The 20,417-nt window shown below is 38.6% G+C and overlaps 2 protein-coding genes across 10 annotated transcripts in view; one reads left to right on the plus strand and one right to left on the minus strand.

Moving 5' to 3' along the window:
• SLC25A40 (solute carrier family 25 member 40) overlaps positions 1–9,878 on the minus strand; it is a 206,643-nt gene extending 196,765 nt beyond the window's left edge. Inside the window, exon 1 of the mRNA XM_037836597.1 lies at positions 9,537–9,878. The gene's annotated coding sequence lies outside the window, so the exon portion shown is untranslated. The remainder of the gene's footprint in view (positions 1–9,536) is intronic.
• ADAM22 (ADAM metallopeptidase domain 22) overlaps positions 9,875–20,417 on the plus strand; it is a 285,191-nt gene continuing 274,648 nt past the window's right edge. For 8 of the 9 annotated variants that reach the window (XM_037836582.1, XM_037836583.1, XM_037836585.1 and 5 more), the window contains exons 1-2: positions 9,875–10,275; positions 10,721–10,881. In XM_037836582.1, coding sequence (XP_037692510.1) covers positions 10,191–10,275; positions 10,721–10,881 — 246 coding nt within the window. In that variant the 5' untranslated portion in view covers positions 9,875–10,190. The remainder of the gene's footprint in view (positions 10,276–10,720; positions 10,882–20,417) is intronic. The other variant, XM_037836591.1, reaches the window with a different exon arrangement.

The raw sequence follows: 20,417 nt of genomic DNA on the forward strand, positions 1-20,417 counted from the left end.
GTAGCCTTCTGTTCCATTTCATGATTTTTACTTTTAATTATCCTTTTTCTGATGTTATACTCACAACTTCTTTTAGTTCCAGTTGCCTGATTTACTTGTGTCCATCTGTTTATTTTCATATTTTCAGCCTCTCTCTGTCATCGTGTTTCAAGTGTCAAGTGTTATGAAAAATCATATAGCAAATGGCATATAGCTAGATTTTTCATTTTTACTCAATTTGGAAATCTTTCCCTTTTAATAAGAGAGTTTTAGTCATTCAGTTCAAAATTAATAATTTACTTGCAATTATCTTTTTTTAAATGCAATTTTATTGAGATATGTTCACATACCATTCAATCACCCAAAGTGTACAATCAATTGTCCACAGTATCATCATATAGCTGTGTATTCATCAACACAATGTTTTGAACATTTTCATTACTCCAATAAATAAAAATGAAAATAAGAATAAAAATAAAAATAAAAGTAAAAAAAGAAAACCCAAAACATCTCATATCCCTTCCCTCCCTTATTATTCATTTACTTTTTGTCCCCCTTTTTTCTACTCATATGTCCATACACTGGATAAAAGGAGCATGAGCCACAAGGTTTTCACAATCACACAGTCACATTGTATAAGTTATATAGTTATACGATCATCTTCAAGAATCAAGGATACTGGATTGCATTTCAAAAAGTTTCAGGTATTTCCTTCTAGCTATCCCCAAACACTAAAAACTAAAAAGGGACATCTATATAATGCATAAGAATAACCTCCAGAATGTCTTCTCAACTCCATTTGAAATCTCTCAGCCACTGAAACTTTATTTTGTTTCATTTCTCCTCCCCCTTTTGGTCAAGAAATCTTCCTCAATCCCATGATGCTGGGTCCAGGCTTATCCCTGGGAGTCATGTCCAATGTTGCCAGGGATATTTACACCCAAGGGAGTCATGTCCCATGTAGGGGTGATGGCAGTGAGTTTACCCAAGTGGGCTTAGGGGGCAAGGGGACACAATTTAGCAACAAAGTGGTTCTCTGGGGGAGATTCTTAGGCACAATTATAAGTAGGCCTAATCTCTCCTTTGCAGTAACAAGCTTCATAAGGGCAGGCCCCAAGATTGAGGGCTTGGCCTACTACAATGGTAGTTCCTAATGCTTATGAGAATATCAGGAATTCCCCAGGTGGGGAAGTTTATTTCCAAATTTTCCCCAGTACCTCAAGGGGGCTTTGCAAATACCATTTTATTATCTGTCCAAATTACTCTGGGATGTATCGGGGCTTCATGCTAACCTGTACAAACCAATCAGATCTCACCCCCTATTCAAGGTTCCATGAGCTCAGCTGACTCCAAAAGCCTCTGTTTTTATTATTTATGTTTTTTTTTTTTTCCATCTATTCTGCCTCCTCTATGCCAGAAGAGACCTCTGGGTTCCTTTCCTGCTTGCTCTGGGTTTATCTGTGCTCGTAGCTTGCATTCAGTAGTGTAAATTCGTTAATTAACGCCACAGTTGGAGCTTGGCTGAGCTACATTCCCTTTCTCCTAGAGGAGACTGCTTCTTTTCCCACAGGGAAGTCTTCCAACCCAGCCTACCATGCCACTGGGAAAGGGGTGCTAGCTCTGCAGTTTGGGGAGCTTTACTAACAGTTCTTATGCTGCAATATCAGCTGTTCCCCCCATTCCAGACTGGTGTACAACTTGTGTCTGGTCATAGATGTCCTCCAACAGTTGTTCCAGACTATTTACTAGCTGTTCTTGGCTACATGCTAGTTGTTCCAGAGGACGAACTAAATTCCACACCTCCTGATGCCACCATCTTGTCCCACTTCAGCAATTATCTTTTAAAACACATTTATTTAGAAACATTTTTCTACATTCTTTGAAATAAAAATTAGACTATCCATTACCACTTAGCTATGTATTTAGCAATATTATTAAATTTAATTTTTACAAATAATGTTCATAGTGTAAATATATGTATTATCTCTGAGTGATTTTTGAGAGAAGTGGAAACTTTCTTAATTTCTACTAAAACTGAACATGCACAAATCCAATGACCCAGCAATTGCATACCTTGGTATATACACAACAGAAATGCCAACATAGATCAATGAAAGACATTTAGTCCTTATAATGTCACTATGAGGTACTATTTTGTAACAATTATTTTACAGATGAGGAAATTGAGCCACAGGAAGACTTTATAACTTGGTTAAGATCACACAGCTAGTATGTATGGTGGCAGTATATCTGGAGGACAGGAGAAAGAATGAGTGGAGGTATGGGTAGATTTACTGGCCTGAGGTGAAGGGATTTCCCACCTCATGGCTTCTACTTACTCTGTGAAATTGGAAGTGATCTCATTGCTGAGAGTGAAGAGGAAGTAGTGTGGGAAGGGAGGAGAATTTAGAGGTCTTAGAGGAGTGAAATTTTGAAATAATTATTTCATAGCATGGGACTGAGAGAAGTCTAGGAAAGCACAGTAAAATGCCATACAATATGGAGAGCAACCTATTTTAGAGAAGAAAAGATAGAACCTGAGTCCCTGATAACCATGGAGGCTCCATACTGGGCAGAACCACCTCTGGACTTGTTTTGCATGTAAGAGAAATTTTCTCATTTAAGTTACTGTTATTTTGGATTCTCTGATCTATGTAACTGAATCCAGGTCTAAATAATACACCACTCAAATCACACAGTTATTACACAGGGTAATAGGTGGAATACGTCAAAAGAGCCATTAGCAAAGTTTTTTCTCATTGTTTCCAGTGATTCCATTCTGGGTTTAGAATTTTTAATATCTCAAAGAGTAAATGCTTCCTCTAGAGGACATCAGGGATTCCATTAAATTGGGAGCTGTGACAGCCATGGCATATTTTGGACTCCTTCTAACCTCTAAAGCAGACAATAGGGTGTGTTCCGGTTTGCTAATGCTGCCATTTACGCAAAATACCAGAAATGGATTGGCTTTTACAAAGGGGCTCTATTTGGTTACAAATTTACAGTCTGAAGACCATGAAAATGTCCAAATTAAGGCTTCAACATGAGTATATCTTCACCAAAAGAAGGCCAATGGCATCCAGAAAACCTCTGTTAGCTAGGAAGACACGTGGCTGGCAACTACTGATCCTGGGTTTTGTTCCAGCTCCTCTCTCAGCTCCTGTGCTTTGTTCAAAATGTTGCTCTTGGGTGTTTTGTCCTCTCTTAGTTTTTCCAGAGCAAACACTGGGCTAGCATCCCCAAAGTGTCAGCAAAAGTCTGTTTTCAGTGGCCATCTCCAAAATGTCTCTGTGAGCTTCTCTGAGGTCCTTCTGTTTATGAGCTATTTTATAGGACTCCAGTGATTAAATCAAGACCCACCCTGAATGGTCGGGGTCTATATCTCCATGGAAATAATTCAAACTTTTACCCACAGCTGATTGAGTCACATCTCCAAGGAAACACTCAGAGGATTCCAACCTAATAAACACTTCTTCCCCCTCAAGATTTCATGAAAAAAACATGGCATTTTGGGGGATATAATACATCCAAACTGGAACAGGGGGTGATTGTATAATCTGGGATGACTGCCCCAAGTATTAAGAGGAAATAGTTTCCTGCTATACAAGAGGGGCAAGTAGGAGTTCTGATGGAACCTGGGGCAATTCCCTGTGGAAGATCAGTGAAAAAGTGAAAAAATTTGGTGGAAGAGTACCGCAGTCTTGCAATGGATGGAGGTGGTATAAGGCTACATAGACTGATGAATGGAATGGAAAACTGTGCTGTATATATAGAATGGAATATTGAGCAACCATGAGAAGGACTGAAGCTGTGAAGTAGGCAACTATGTGAATGGACCTTGATGACAGTATGTTGAGTGAAATAAACCAGAAATGAAAAGACAAACATTATAATATCTCAGTGATATGGACTAACTATAAGGTGCAAATCCTGAGAATCAAATCTGAGAGCATAGGTTATCAGGGGAAGGCTTATGATAAAGGTTCTTAGATTGTAAGCTCTTACAGCAGTTACATCTATTCCTGAGTTGTAAGGGCTATTTCTAATTTCTGAGATGCTGAGCTCTTTGTGTAAACCCTGATAGATCCCTGGAACTTCAGGGATCTGTATGACGTGACACCTGAGACTCAGAGTCAGAGTTTGGCAGCTATGAATGTCAGCATTAATCCATACAGCAAATGTTAAAGAAGCTGAAAAAGAGATCAGACTTCAATTAGAGACATGAATGAAATGGACTTGGTCAGGACTTAGGTAAACCAGACTAAAGGGAAAAGGATGATATTTACTGTGTTTTAAAACTTCAACTTCTATGTGAGACCAAAGGAAAAGATGTTTATTTGGTGAAAATCTACATTTTCTGTAACAAGCTATATAATTTAACCTGTATGGTCAGTTTATTCAAATATCATAATTACCTGGAACTTTGAATAGGGAGCAAGATCTGGTTGGTTTGTACAGGTTAGTGTTAAGCCCCGATACATCCCAGAGTATTTAGGGCAGAGAATAAAAACGTATTTGCAAAATCCCCTTGAGGGACTAGGGGAAAATGTGGAAATGTTAAACTTCTCCACCTGGGAGATTACTGATATTCTCACAAGCATTGGGGGCTACCAAATTAGAAGGCAGAGCTCTCAATCTTAGGGCTTGCCCTTATGAAGTTTTGTTACTGCAAAGGAAAGGTTAAGCCTACTTGTAATTGTGCCTAAGAATTACCCCCAGACAACCTCTTTCATTGCTTAGATTTGGCCTCTCTCTCTAAGCCAATTCTGCAGGTAAACTCACTGCCCTCCCCCTCACATGGGATATGACTCCCAAGGGTATAAATCTACCTGGTATTGTGAGCCATGACTCCTGGGGATGAACCTGGATCCGTCATCATGGGCTTAAGAAAGCCGTCTTGACCAAAAGGGGAAGAGAAATGAAACAAAATAGTTTCAGCGGCTGAGAGATTTCAAATAGAGTCAAGAGGACATTCTGGAGGTTCTTCTTATGAGTTATATAGATGTCCCTTTTCAGTTTTTAGTATATTGGGATATCTAGAAGGAAGTACCTGAAACTGTTGAACTGTAACCCAGGAGCCTTGATTATTGAAGATGATTGTATAATTATATAGCTTACACTGTGTGACTGTGTGATTGTGAAAACCTGTTGCTCACACTTCCTTTATCCTGTGTATGGACAGATGAATAGAAAAATGGGGACAAAAAGTAAATGAATAGGGAGTGATGGGAGTCCGGGATGTTTTTAATCTTTATTCTTATTTCTTTGTGGTAATGAAAATGTTCAAAAATTAATTGTGGTGATGAATGCACAACTATATAAAGGTACTGTGAACAATTAATTATACATTTTGGATGACTATATAGTACGTGAATATATCTCAATAAAACTGAATGTAAAAAAAGAGAGTACTGCAATGCTACTTAGGGAAGTTTAATGTCATCCCAAGTGCGCCATCCCCTAAAATGCTCCCCAATGATCCCTACTTCCTGGTATTTGCAACCTTGTAACATGAATAGGGCTGACCTGATACTGTGGAAATGATGGAGTCTGACTTTTGAGAATAGATAATAAAGAACATTGAAGCTTCTGTCTTGGTTTCAGGGAAATCCACCTAACAAGATGGACATGTTACATCAAATGAAGAAGTCCTCACTCTCTCTCCAAAATGAAGAGTCATTATATCACTGTATCCATTTCTGGCTATATTAGATATTTCTCAAATTCAGTCAGAGTCTACTGAATATTCTGTTACATAAAGACTAAATTGGAGAGTTAGTCTCCATCAACATATATAAAATAAGAAGGGTGAGAAGGAGAAAAAAAGGAATATTCCATTAAAAATACACATATTGTATTAGTTTCCTAGCTGCTAACACAAAAACCATACAATAGGTTGGTTGAACAACAGGAATGTATTGGCTCATGGTATCAGAGGCTAGAAGGCGTGCTTCCTCCAAGGATTGGTATTTTCTGGTGGCTGGCAATCTTTGGGGTCCCTTGGCTTTTCTATCACATGGCAGTGCAGATGACAGTATCTTCTCCTTTCTTTCCAGGTTTCATTGACTCTACCTTCTGGCTGATCTCCATGGTTTTTCCTTCTGTGTCCAATATCCTTTACTTATAAGGACCTTAGCATATTGGATTAAGGCCCACCTCATTCAGTCTATGCACACCTTAACTGATAACATCTTCAAAGGTCCTATTAACAAATAGGTTCACACCCACAGGACCAGAGGTTGGGACCTGAACATACTGTTGTGGGGGACATGATTCCATGGGTATATTGTAAGACAAGTTAATTCCATGGCCAGAGCACATTTCTGTATTTCCTTTGTTGTTAAATGAGTTCCTTAATCAAAAGCAAATGTTGTGCATAATACAATGACGGTGGACAAAAATTCTGTGAATCCATGGATGGTGATCCTGTTATAAGTATTATGAGAAGCGAAGGCAAATTCATATTCAAAATACATATCTATCCAGTGAGGATGAATCTTTGCCCTTGCTATGACTGTAAAGGCTACTTGGAAACAAACAGCCATCAGGTAACTGGATGGCAGTCCCGTGAATTCGGCTGTACCATAAGGCCTTTACCTTGTGGGTGAGACAACCAATGTGGGGCTTCTGCCACTTGTAAATCATATCTATTCTAATTAGACATTCAGGAACAGGTGAAGCAATCACAAGGCTATTCCATGAGTTTAACTTGTGGAATTTAACTTGTCCACTGTGAGTTTAACTTGGGCTAAGATTCTATCTCCTAACCACAATAAGCCCCACTTTGACTGATGGGCCACTGTCTTTTGTGTCCCAAGGAACAAGTAACAATTTAAAGCCAGTCTCTACCTCTAAAAGATTGGGGAATTTACATTTCCCCAGGGCACACTTTGGTAAATGGTTGTAGGTCCCTTTACACAAGACTTGGAGGGAGATTTATAGAATATACTTTTGGTAATGCAACGCGGTCATTCCTCAAGGGGAACTAACTAGCCTCTCTTTCAAAAGAGGCTCTGAGTCTCTGAACTTGCTTGGGTTTGGAAATGGAATGAGAGGTCATGAAGGTTTTGAGCCACCAGACCTTAAGTTTCTGTTAGTCATCCCATTTATTTCATTTCTGTGGCTCAGGCATCTCAAATCTCATTAAATGTAGGCAACCACTGAATCCAAACTTCAGTCAACCAATAAGGTAAGTTATTAGAAGAGTTTCCACCTACATCAGCTAACACATTAAAGCCACATTCTAGTGAGCATACGTATATCAATGAATTCGGGCTAATCTAGTGTTATATTCTGCCTTTCTTGATCTAACACCCTTGGAATCCCATACATAGTCCTCAAGTCTCTATTGATCTATATTAGTAAAATACTGCAATTTATTTTGCATGTAAGCTATTTCCTCCTGGGTCATAGTGCATACTGACACTCTGGAGCATGCTGAAATTTGACTTTAATTATGAGTCTAGTGACAACAACGGGTGGTTATAGTGGGTCTTTGGGGAAAATGAGCACCACCTTGCAAGACATCTGCCCCAGGTGAAATTATCACAGTTTTCAAGGAAAGGAAGACTAGTATCCTTTCAAGCAAAAGCAGTGAAGCACACTGTTTCTATTGGCACGGGAGGATCAGGGTGGCTTGGGGGTTTGCGATTCTCAGTTTTATATGAGAATGTCTACCTTCCAAATTTCAGGGTCCCAATCTTTCCCAATTTTTACATCAACTTACATCAGGAAACTGGCAAGGCTGTGAACAAGTCCTGATATTTAAAAACAGAAAGATTAACTCACTCACGTTAAAAGAGAGTTACTAAGAGTTAAAAGTGCTGGCATATGACTGAGATATGCAAAAAATCCTTTTACTCTGTTCCTAATCATTAGTCCTCCTTTTCCTCCTCTATTTGACTCCACTTTTCCAGAGTAGTAAAAACAGAGCATTTCTTAGATGTGATCTCATCTCCTCCCAAACCTGAAACCTCGGCCTTATACTAAATTAGGAATCTCTCTTTTGTCATAGCCCCTCTTTTTTTTTTCTTTAACAGCTTTGATGAAGTATAATTTACATATCATAAAATTCACCATATGGTTCAATGATTTTTAGAAAATGTATAGAGTCACCACAATCCAGTATTAGACTTCGATTGCCCAAAATGTGTCCCTCTCTTTTACCACTGCATTAGGAAGACTTATTTCATTTATGCTGCAATATGGCAGGAAATGGGGTGAACTGGGTGAGAGCATTGGTGGTGAAAAAGTGGTTTACCTCTCCTGGCTTGGTCGCTATCTTTATTTTACTTTCCCCTTGAAGGTCACTGTGATTGAGGCAGTTTGCTACAGTGTGGTCATGTACAGCAGCACGTTTAAGATCCTTAAAAAGCGCCACACCCTTCACCATGTTTTGAGCTTTTTCTGCCTGAAGGGGGCATGAGTCCACAAAAGGAATACCTACCATTATTTGTATCTTGATCAGTATTTAATTGGGTAATTCAAAAATTAAAAAATGTCATTTTCCTTAAGCTTTAAAGCTCAGCTTATAGTCTAACTTTTATAAAAATAAGATGTTCACTTTTACTTTTCTTTGATTAACATTCAATTAACTTATAAATGTGACAGAATAAATTTCCCTAAACATTAAGCACTATATACATAACTAATGGAAAAACAATTTGAAATTTATTATTTGATTCTCTCAAATACGTCAGACACCTAACAATTTAGATTTATAAATTTGACGAACAGTGTCTTCTTAAGCTCTTTAAAAAACCATTTTAACTTTTGTTACATCAGGGTAATACACCTAGCCTATGAAATTATTTTAAATATTTCAAACATTTAAAAATTTTTTAAAAATTATAGCATATACCTAGAACAGCACAAAAACTACAAAACCTGTATAATTCTTACAACTAGTGACCGGGTTAAGAAGTTGGGCCCATGATGCAGAGGATGGAAGTGAGGGGCTTGGGTTCTATTCTCTCTTACTTAAGTTTCCCTCTCTTCTTTAACAAGTAACAATACTTACCAAATGGTTGATTTAAGGTTCAAATGATTTAATATATGTGAACTCTGAAAAGCTGTGAAATACTACCTGTTAATTAGGTTGATAATTATTTTATTATTGTTTTAGCCTGAAGAATTTCTATCATTTGGAATTTGAGAATGGAATAAGCAGCTGAGAAAGTAGAGTTACCCTTGTTTGATTTTCACAGATAGGTTTGAAGGAGGTAGCTAGTAGAGAAACAAGGAAAACCTGTATGGTTGGACTAAATCCTACATTCCAAATCCCACTGATCCTTTAAGTTCCTGCATAGACCTTCTCCAAGAGGTTCTCCCTGACAACCCATGGGTTGGGTTAGAGGATCCTCTTTTAGGTAATACATAATTTTTACAGCGTATTGTAAATAATGGCCTACTTGTTAAAAAATAGCCTGTTTACTGAATAGTTACCTCAGAGAAAGCGTCACATATATCCACAGCATTCACGGTGGGTCCCCTGCATTTAGCCAACCGCCTGGCACACAATAGGTCTTCAGTCAATATTTATTGAATGATTAACTTACCGTGTACTCGTGACAGTAGGATTCCTGATAATATTTTAAGTAACTACCAAATTTGTGGGAAACATTGCAGTTCTTTGAAGACAATGTGGATGAACTTCAGCTTCTTCTCGGCGCGGATGGATATCCCTGGTGCCAGGAGGCTGCCAGCGATGACCTCTTTCTTTCACCTTTTTCCTTCCCTTGTGCAGGATGCAGAGGACACCGCGGTCACTAGATCGCGACAGTCCGCGCCGTCGTGGAGATAAGCAGGACGCGGAGGGAGAACTACATTTCCCAGCTGACTCTCTTGCGCGCGCCCACGGCCGCGCGCGGGGGTCGAGTGCACCCAGCGCGAGCTCCCTGCCGAACGTTCCTCGCCCGCCTCTGCCTTTGCCAGGGGATGAGGTGGGAGGCGCTAGAAGCCACTTAGCTACAGCCAACCGCCCAATGCAGCACTCGCTCGCTCCCCCCGCCAGCGGAAGCGCCCGCGGAACACAATGCAGCACTGAGGCAGCGCCGCGGTGGAGGCTGCAGCGCTGCGGCCGCCGCAGCACCGGCCGGAGCAGGGAGGGGGCAGAGAAGGGCGAGTCAGGGCGCCGGGTGAGGGAGCTACAGCCCGCTGCCCCCGCATGAGGAACTGAACGTCTCGTGCGAGGCGGGCTGACGGGCAGCACCATGAAGGCGGCGGCGGCTGCGTCCGTGCCCTTCTTGCTGCTCTGCACCCTGGGGACCTGCCCCCCGGCGCGCTGCGGCCGGGCAGGTAAGTTCACCGCCCTCTGTGGCTCCGAGACATGACATTTCCCGGGAATCTCTGGAGTCCTCGAGCGCGTTGAAGTGGGGTACCCCCATTTCCCGAGTGCGCGGGGATTTTTCTTTTATTTGGAAGGGTGATGAGAAGTGGAGCAAAATTATATGCGCGAATGCACTAGAAATCTTCGGTCAAATGTCTATTTTTTCTTCCGAATAAGAGGAATGGGGTGGAGGGGCAAAGGGTGCTCTGCCGCTGGGCCCGATCCTGGATGCTCTGAGATAAGCTAGTCCTAGGCTCTTAGGTTGTTCTCTCTCTGAGTCGGTCCCAGATGGGGTCCGGGAAGGAGGGGGCGGTGGGATTTTCCTAGTAGAGACGTCGCAGGATGGATGGTCTTGAATCAGGATAATTGTCGCCTTTTCTCCCCACTCCTTCCTTACTCCCTTCCTGCCTGGAGGAGACGCCTTGTTGACGGAGCTGGAGAGGAGGAACGAAAGCCGCTTCTTGGAGCGCCAGAGCATCGTGCCAGTCCGGCTCATCTACAGCTCGGGCAGCGAGGACGAAACTCGGCACGATGCGCTGGACACGCGGGTGCGGGGAGACCCCGGCGGCGGGCAGGTGAGAGGCGCGGCGTGGGGTGGAGTGGTCCTCGGCTCGGCCCGGCCTGGCCCGGCCGACCCGTGAGCCCACTTTGCTCACGGTTGCCCCGGAGACGCGGTGTCTTCGGTGAAATGGGCGTAATCCTAATGCGAGTCAAGGGTGACGTTCCCAGTGCAAAAAGAAAGAAAGGGGGACAGAAAGGAACCAAAAGAACCACAGGCCCGGGGCTTTGCTCGAGGGGAGTTTATGCAGGATTCCTCCGGCAGGGCTGCAACAAGAGCCAAGGGGTCGAAACCCTCTTACGCTCTCAAGCCAAAGCCATGCATATGGGAAAGGGGAGGTGGTATTTGGGCAGGGTTTACATAATTGTTATCCTTGTTTTAGTCCTCAAAGAGAAGATTTTTTAAGCTATTTAACCCAAGATTGTACTGTAGAAAAACTGAAAAAACAAGACTAGACACCCCTAATGAAACTCAAATCATAAAAATAATCTGAACTGCAACATTCTCAGCTCATTCAGATTTGTGTACACTAGAGATGTGCCATGCATAGCTACTTTTCAGAAAAGGCGTCCCGGTGTCCTTCTCCTCCTTTCTTCTTTGGTAGCAGTCCTCTTGATGTAATTAGGGCTGCTGTTTATTGGCATTTATAAATTATGTTAAAAAAAAAGTTTGCCATTACACCATATTTAAGCAATATTACATATCCACAGATACGCCTGGAAATTATTTTGAATTTACTGTTTAATTTCAGGAAATAATTTGAGAGTATGTAAATATTTTGTGTATTTATATGCATCAGCCTAGCAGTCAATACACACACTAATGTACATATTAAGATAGGATTTGTTCATGTAGTCAAAATTTGTTTAGACCTCACTGGATCAAAGTCAGGATGAAGATTTTCAGATGTATGTATATACTCATTAGTACTTTAGGAAGCATCTTGATAATGTGAAAGTTATATTAACTATGTGTGTGTAATTATGTATGTGTAAAATATGTAGAAGTAGAAAAATATTATTTAAATCTGTATTTATAGCCAAATACTTAGCGCTGTTAAATTTTTATTAATATAAGGTAGGAAATTAATTTAAAGGACTACTATAGTAATATCCTTAAAAGTTATATTATTATTGTAGAAAATCTAATATATGTTAAGCCTTTAATGAAGGGTCCTATTATTTGAATTAATATTTGGTAAATACCTAATTTTTTTCCCATTTTGACTTGTTTCCATGGTAAAACAGAAGGAGCAGGGACATGGGTTCCCTGTCTTCTTTTCAATAAACTAGAATTATGTCTGTGGAGGAATATTCTCAGCCCCACTAAAATTTTGTATTATAAAAAGTTTCAAACACATGGTAAAGTAGACAGAACGGTACAACAACCCCCCAGCTTCAACAATTAACAACTCATGGCTAATCTTGTTTCATCTACTCCCTATCTGTTTCTTCCCCTTCCTGTATTATTTTGAGGCAACCTAGACATTATATCATTTCATTCTTAAAAAATTTTCCATATGCATCTCCAAAAGGTAAGGATTCTTTTAAAAATGTAACCACATTATCCTATCTAAAAAATTTAAGAATCATTCCTTAATACTGAAATCAAATATCCAGTCTTTTCAAATTTCCAGTTGTCTCATAAATATGCTATATCTGTATGCATATGTATACGTGTCCATGTATGTATGTATGTGTATGTAATATATATATATAATGTGTATGTATAATGCGTGTGTGTGTATAAAATATGTGTGTATGTTTGAAACAGAACCAAAATAATGTCTTCAGATGGCAATTAGTTGATTATTTTTAAGTCTTTGAACATGTGATTTTCTCCTCCATTTCTTTGTTTTTACCTTTGCAATTTGTTTGTTGAAGACATGGGGTCTTTCTTCCTGTTGAGTTTCCTACAGTCTGGATTTTGATGTAGTCAGTGCTTTAAAAAAATCACAAAGGCTTTCTGGCAGAGGAAGGGAGACAGAAGGAAGTAGAGATGCAGATAAAGAAAACCACAGGATTGAACTTTGAAATCCCATAGTGTCTGCTGCATGCTGGTAATGTTGTTTTCAGGTACCCTCTTCCTTTCTCTGTGTTGGTGAATGATACTACTTTTGGAAAACAGGTCAGTCCCTATCTTTTCCCCATGTAAGGAGCACCACTTCTCCAGCATTCTGGTCTGTAGTCCTGTCCACTCAGTACTGAAGATACCTTGGCCCTTGTGACTTCTACTTGCTACAGCAGTAGACTTCAAAATAGGGAAGAATGACTGGCTTTTGGTGAGCTATGAATGAATTGGTAGGTTCTACGTTAAACAAAATAAAATAGGTTAATTCAAGTCAGAAATGAAAGTAAAGATACTGTCTTGCTATCAGTGTAATTCTTATAAAGAATTGTCTCATTCCCTGACACAGAAGAAAGTATTGGCAGTATGTATTAGTTTGATGTCTGGATCACCTGAGGAGCCCTTGCAGTTTACCATGTTTCTTAGATGACAACTGGAAATCATTGACAACTGAGGCTGAATCTGACAGTCAGAGTTGGAAAGATCTACTTGCCATAGGCTAACTCTTACTGCAGTTCGGAGACTAAGGCCTTTTACTGCAACTTGGCATTTCTAGTTTGCCTGAGAGCAGTCACTGAGACTCGAAAACGAAAGAAGATTCTATAAGGTCTTTATTATTTCTTTGGGCATAATCTTTTAGTAGTATCTCTCCTTGTAATTAAACAGATCTAATTTATGGCATCTTAGGCACCATAGATATTTTTAGCCCCTTCTCTCTGCTTCAGAAATAAAATCAGGATTATTTTCTGTGAGTTCATGAGGCTCATGTATTCATTCCTTGTTTTGTTTACTTGAGCTCTTGCTCTGTATCAATTTGTGTGCAAGATCCTGGGAATTCAGAGATAAAAGATACAGTTCATGCCCTAAAGGAATTCACAGACAAGTGGGGAGATGAATGAATGAATAAGCAGTTACACTGCCCTTCTGTATGTTTTGCTGAAAGTGATCACAGAGAGTGGTGGGAGCAGAGAAGTCCTGTACTTAACCTTGGGGATCAGGAAGAACTCTCAGGGAGGCGATACCTGAGCTGTGTTTTGAGGGTGAGTAGGAACTGGAAGGTTTAAATTGGGAGGAGGGCAAATTAAACAGAATGACAGCAAATGAGTAGGGATATGGAAGTCAGAACACATTTTTGCTAACTGTAAATTGTTAGTATTTGAGGGACAGGTGAAACAAAATAGGAAAGCAGGGGTCAGCTGCTGGAGCACCTTCATGAGTTCCTGAGGAATTTGGATTTTGTCTTGAATGCAGCGAGGAGCCATTGAAGAATTTCAGGAAGGAGAGCAAGATGACCAGATTCATGTTAATGTGAGAACCTAACTAACTGTTTGAAATGAATAATTTTTATTTCAAAAAAGAAGTGAATGTGGTCTTTCACTTTAATTCATTAGTAAATATTAATTAACCTAATCATTAAGATTTAGATACTGAGTATACTGAGAATACTTTATAAATGAGTTAATATTTATACAAAGCACTATAAATAGTGCTGGGCATATAGTAAGCACCATGTGAGCCTTTGTTAAATAACATTAACTCCCTCAGGCTGCTTGAGTACTATTTAGAAATTTTATAACATCTCTTCAGTGCAAAATGGTGCCCTAATTACCTGAGTTTAATATATTGTCAGAAGTAAGTTACAAATTACTCAAATTTACATAATTAAGTGGAATCACATAATCCTAGAGATGGACCAGACCTTAGAAATCATGTAACCTAATTCAGAAATTACTCTCACCTGATAAGATCAGGTCCACTGAGTGTAAGGAAATCAGCAGTAAGCGCACAAGAACCTATAATGGTATAAAATACCTTAATTTTACTCTTAATGTTTCCTTGTTTTACTTTCCATTCCCAAATGGGAACAGAAACCTATATTTTTGGGATAAATTTTCATTTTCATTCTGTGGAAAAGCTGGCAATTTTGTTGTGAAATCAGCATTCTGTTGATATGAGTCCATATTGTGAAAGATTTCTTTGCTGCATAGAGAAATACTTGAATGCATACTTTACTTTTATCCACTCATACTGAAAGCTATTATGCCATAAAGTCCTAGCAATCATGGTCAAAGAAATCATATTTAATTGTGAGAAACATTATTATCCTCAAAGTTGCCTTCCTAGTCTGAAGTAATTTCAGTCCTGTACTATAAAATAGCACTCAGAACCAGAATACTAAAAAAAATTCAGTCTTTCTTCTAGCTTGAATTCGTTTGTGCTAAAGGAATTACATGTTTGCAGATAAAAGGTTAAAACTTATATTTTACCTTGATACCCATATGGGCAAGATATCACCTACTGAGTCTTTTTGATGATTTGACACTGATAATCATGTAATCGCTATTTTTTAAGAGTAATCATCTCAATAATTGCTCCTTTTTGTCCAGCTAAGCATCACAAATCTATGTAGCATCTAAATTATTTGGTGGCTCATTTTGTTGAAATAAAAATAAAGTGTGCGTTATTTGTTGTGTGGTCACTCCATAAATTTTTAATAATTTTGTTTTACCCAGTGATTATGTTTACCTACAAATGGTTTTACCCAGTGATTATGTTTCCCTACAAATAGCAGAACTTCTTTTTGTCAGAAGCCTTTGTTGTCAATAAAGAGACTGCCTACTTAAGGTTTCACTGTTTCTTTTTGTGTAAAGTGTTGTGGCTTCTCAAGGAGTCAGTCAGGTGCCAAGGTGTAGATCTACAATTTGTATTAGTTTTGATGATCAGTAATGCATAGAAAAACTCAAGATGGCAGCAAAATGGCAAGCAGTAGGTGAGCTCCATTTTTATGAATATATTTATACATATGCCTAAGCATGGATGAGCTATACTTAAAATTGTGCTGTTTCACTTTGGAACATTGAGTCAGCTTGACAGTAAATTGTCTGCAATACTGCGTCCCTGGCGGAAAAGGTCTCCTAGGAGTTAACAGCTTTGGAAGTATTTTGCAAAGGTAGCAAAAACGTGTTTTTTAAATATGCATTTGTTAAACCTAAGTATCTTAATACTGATGAAGTCTTGCTACTCATTAAAATTTTGTTCTGTTATATATAGGAAGGAGCCATTTCCAGTGAAATTTTCTTTTCCTACCAACCTTCTTCTGTTACATTTTTTTAAATAGCTAAAATAAGTTACATTCCGAGATGTAGGAGTTTCTCTTAAGTCTTGTTTTTATTCTGTAAGATGCCCAATTTGTGTATAATTCTTTGGGACATATTTGAAATTCTGCCTGATGAATTTACTGTGCACAGGAGGAATCAGTCTTGCATCACTACTTTCCATCTTATTCATGGAAAAACTACAAGTGACTCTAAGAGCTTATGGGTTGATAAAAATTGTTCATGGTTTTATTTGCTTTATCATATTGAGAAGAATGCAAAATGTTCTGCTATTATTTTAGTTATTGTGGTAACATGTATACAACATAACATTTCCCATCTTAACCATCTTCAAACACTCAATTCACTGGGATTAATTACATTCACAATGTTATGCTACCATCATCACCATCCGTTACCAAAATACCAGACCATCATCCCAAACAGAAGCTCTGCATTCACTAAGCACTGACTTCCCATTCCCCCTTCTCACCACCCCTGGGAAACCTGGAATCTACTTTCCTTCTCTATGACTTTACATAATCTAGTTATTTCATATAAGTGAAGTCATACAATATCTGTCCTATTGTGTTGGCTTATTTCACTCCACATGATGCCTTCAGGGTTCATCCGTGTTGTAGAATGTATCAGAACTTCATTCCTTTTATGACTGAATAGTATCCCACTATATGTATATACCAGATTTTGACCATCCATTCATCTGTTGATGGACACTTGGGTTGCTTACACCTTCTGGCTGTTGTGAATTATGCTGCTGTGAACGTTGATGAATTAATATCTGCTTGAGTACCTGCTTTCAAATCTTTTGAGTGTATATCTAGAAGAAGTGGGATTGCCAGATGTCTTAGTTTCCAGGGATATTATGACAGATACTACATGATTTGTTGACTTAAACAATAAGAATTTATTGGCTCACAGTTTCGGAGACTAGAAGTCTGAATCAAGGCATTGGCAAGACCGCGCTTTGGCTTTCTTCTTCAAGACTAGCATCCTGGCAAGGCTTGCTTCCTCTCTGAAGACTGTGGCATTCTGGTGCTGGCTTGCAGGCAATCCTTGAGGTTCCTTAGCTTTCCTATCACATGGAGATTTCCTCTCCTTTCTCTTCCAGGTTCCATCTAACTTCCAGATCTTCTCTAAGGCTTTTTCTTTATAAGCCTCCAGTAGCAGAATCAAGACCTATCCTGACTCACTCAGTTGGCCATACCTTACCTAAAAATACTGTCTTCAAAAGGTCCTGTTTACAATGTGTTTATATGAACAGGAATGGGAGGAAGAATAAGAACATGTTTTTTTTTTTCCTGGTTTACATAACTCCATCTGCCACAGTCATATGGTAATTCTAAGTTTAACTTTTTGAGGCATTGCCAAACTTTATTCCACAGCGGCTGCACCGTTTTAATTCCCACCAAAAATGTGTCAGGGTTCCAATCTCTTTACATCCGTGTCAACACTAGTTATTTTCAGCTCTCTTAATGTTAGCCACTCTAGTGAGTATGAAGTGGTATCTAGTGATTTTAATTTGCATTTCCCTAATGGCTATTGATGTTGAATATCTTTTCATGTGTTATTGGCCATTTGTGTATCTTCTTTGGAGAAATGTCTATTCAAGTCCTTTGCCCATTTTTAAATTGGGTTGTCTGGATAATAGACCCTAACCAGATACATAGTTTTCAAATCTTTGCTCCCATTCTCTAGGTTGTCTTTATACTTTCATGATAATATCCTTTGATACACAAAAGTATTAAATTTTGTTGTAGTCCAATGTGTCTGATTTTTCTTTTGTTGCTTGTGTTTTTGGTATTAAGTCTAGGATTCCATTGCCTAATACAAGGTCTTGAAGATATTTATTTATAATTTCTTCTAAGAATTTTATAGTTTTAGCTCTTATATTTAGGTCTTTGGTTATTGGGAGTTAATTTTTGTACATGGTATGAGGTAGGAGTCCACTTTCATTCTTTTGCATGTAGATATCCAGTTTTCCTAGCATTATTTGATAAAGAGACTATTCTTTCCTCATTGAGTGGATTTGGCCTCTTTGCCAAAAATCAATTGGTGATTGTACACTGGATGATTGTATGGATGTGAATATATCTTAAAAAAACTGAGTTTAAAAAAATCAGTTGACCATAGATGTGTGCGTTATTTCTGAACTCTCAGTTCTATTTGGCTGGTCTATATGTCTGTCTTTGTGTTAGTGCTACATTGTTTTGATTACTGTAACTTTGTAATATGTTTAAAATTGGAAGTTAGAGTTTTACAACTTAGTTCTTCATTTTTAAGACAATTTGGGATGTTTTCAAGTCCTCTTTTCCTTCCATATAAATTTAATGGTTGGCTTTTCCATTTCTGCAAAGAACACTATTAGGGTTTTGATTGGGATTGTGTTGAATATGTAAATCACTTGACATTTTAATGATACCAAGTCTTCCAGTCCATAAATTTGGGATGTCTTGCCATTTATTTAGGTCTTTAACTTCTTTCAGTAATGGTTTATAGTTTTCTGTGCACAGGTCCTAGATATTTTATTATTTTAGTTGTTATTATAAATGGAATTGTTTTCTTGATTTCCTTTTGGATTGTTCATTGCTGGTGTATAGAAACACCACTGATTTTTTAGTATGTTGACTTTGTATCCTGCTATGTCACAGAGCTAGCAGGTACCTGAAAGGGAACTTGAACCCAGACATGTTAGATCTGCTACCTTTGTACTTAATTATTGTGCTAAATTGGCTTGTGATAAGGTGCCACCAACATTTCCTTAGATGTCATTCAGTGGCACTGGGTCAGAGATTTCTTAACAGCTATCCCATTGGAGCTTTATATTATCTTGCAACTGTTGAAACTATTTAAAAAGTTATATAGTAATGAAAAGGGCTTGCAAAACAGAACAGGGATACTTTATTTATTCTATCTTGAAAATGAGATTAGAATTTATAAAAATGTTTGACACTTAACACATGAAAAATACCTTCAGAAGCACTTGTGTAATATTTGTCCTGGAACCGAATGTATGTACTGATAGTTATAACATTTTTCTTTGAAAAGCAGATGTTAGTTTAAGGTAGTCAGCACCAAAATTATATATGCTCTGTTTTGGTCAGAAGCTCACCAAATAGAAATATTGTTTTCTAAACAGGGATCCATATTTATAAAAGAAAAGGGACAGAGTATCTTTTGTATCCTCATAGAGTAGCTCCACAGCCCCACGTGTCAATTTATTCAGGTAAAAGTGATATGTAAGTCACTAATAACCAGAAATGATACCTTCAATAAACATATATTTGGATGTGTGTGCTGTAATAATTAAAGTATTGGAAAGTGCGTTTACCATGTGCCAGACACTGTCCTGAATGATATATGAGTACATTTTCTAATTATGAGGTAGTTATTTTTATCATAGCCATTTTATAGATGAGGAAACTGAGGCTTAAAGAAGTTAACTTGCCCAAGGTCATAATAAGTGGTAGAGTCAGGAAGAGAATTCTCAAACTGAATGTTGGAAATCCACGAAAAATAATGCTTTCGTAATCTTTGCTGCTTATTTAACATACAGCTGCCCATTCATCTCTGTGTTGGAACCTACCTAACATTATTTTTTCAAAGAAACTCTTGGCCCTGCCCATGACTCCTCTGTAGGTTAACTTTTTCCAAGGGTGAATTGCTGTCTTATTAGCACTTATTATAGTCTTCATTTTTAGAAATGAGTATAATTTGTACCTGTGCTTCAGATATTCTTTTAACCATATGGCAATATCTGGATCTGTACCTAAATGGTAACAAGAATATCTGCACTCTGGGTTCTTGTTGGAGTTTAATATGCCAGAAATTCATTTAAAACAAACTACTTAGGGATAATGAGCATGTATTTTCTGTATGTGTCCCAGGCATACCCCCAGAGAATCTGGGTGGATGTATTTTTTTAAATCTCCCCAGTGGATTCCAGTTTGTACACAAGGTCCAGGATCATTGATTGCATATTCTTTGGTCTCCCTTTTGATTAAGTCCATCACCAGAGTTTGGTATCCGTTTTCTCAATCACTTCCCTGCTCCTTTCAGTTACCTACCAGGTTTTCTTCCGAACCTAAACTTTGAAGGACATTGTAAGAAATCCTCCTGAGAAACTGTTTTGTTATTAACTGAAGTCTTGGAGGACATTATGCAGTCTCTCATCAGGACCAATGGGAAAGATTTATCATGTAATTGACTGTGTTTCCTTCGTTGAGTTGGATGCCAAAAATTTAGAGGCAAGCTATGCCCTCCTCCATTGTGAAAGTCACAGCATGAATTTTCACAGCAGCTTCATTCCTCTCTCATCTTGCTCCTTATCATCATCTTTATTTCAACTCAACATCTTGAATATTTATTGAAC

Source organism: Choloepus didactylus, chromosome 5 (genome assembly GCF_015220235.1).
Source record: "Choloepus didactylus isolate mChoDid1 chromosome 5, mChoDid1.pri, whole genome shotgun sequence".
In the NCBI taxonomy this organism is placed as follows: domain Eukaryota; kingdom Metazoa; phylum Chordata; class Mammalia; order Pilosa; family Megalonychidae; genus Choloepus; species Choloepus didactylus.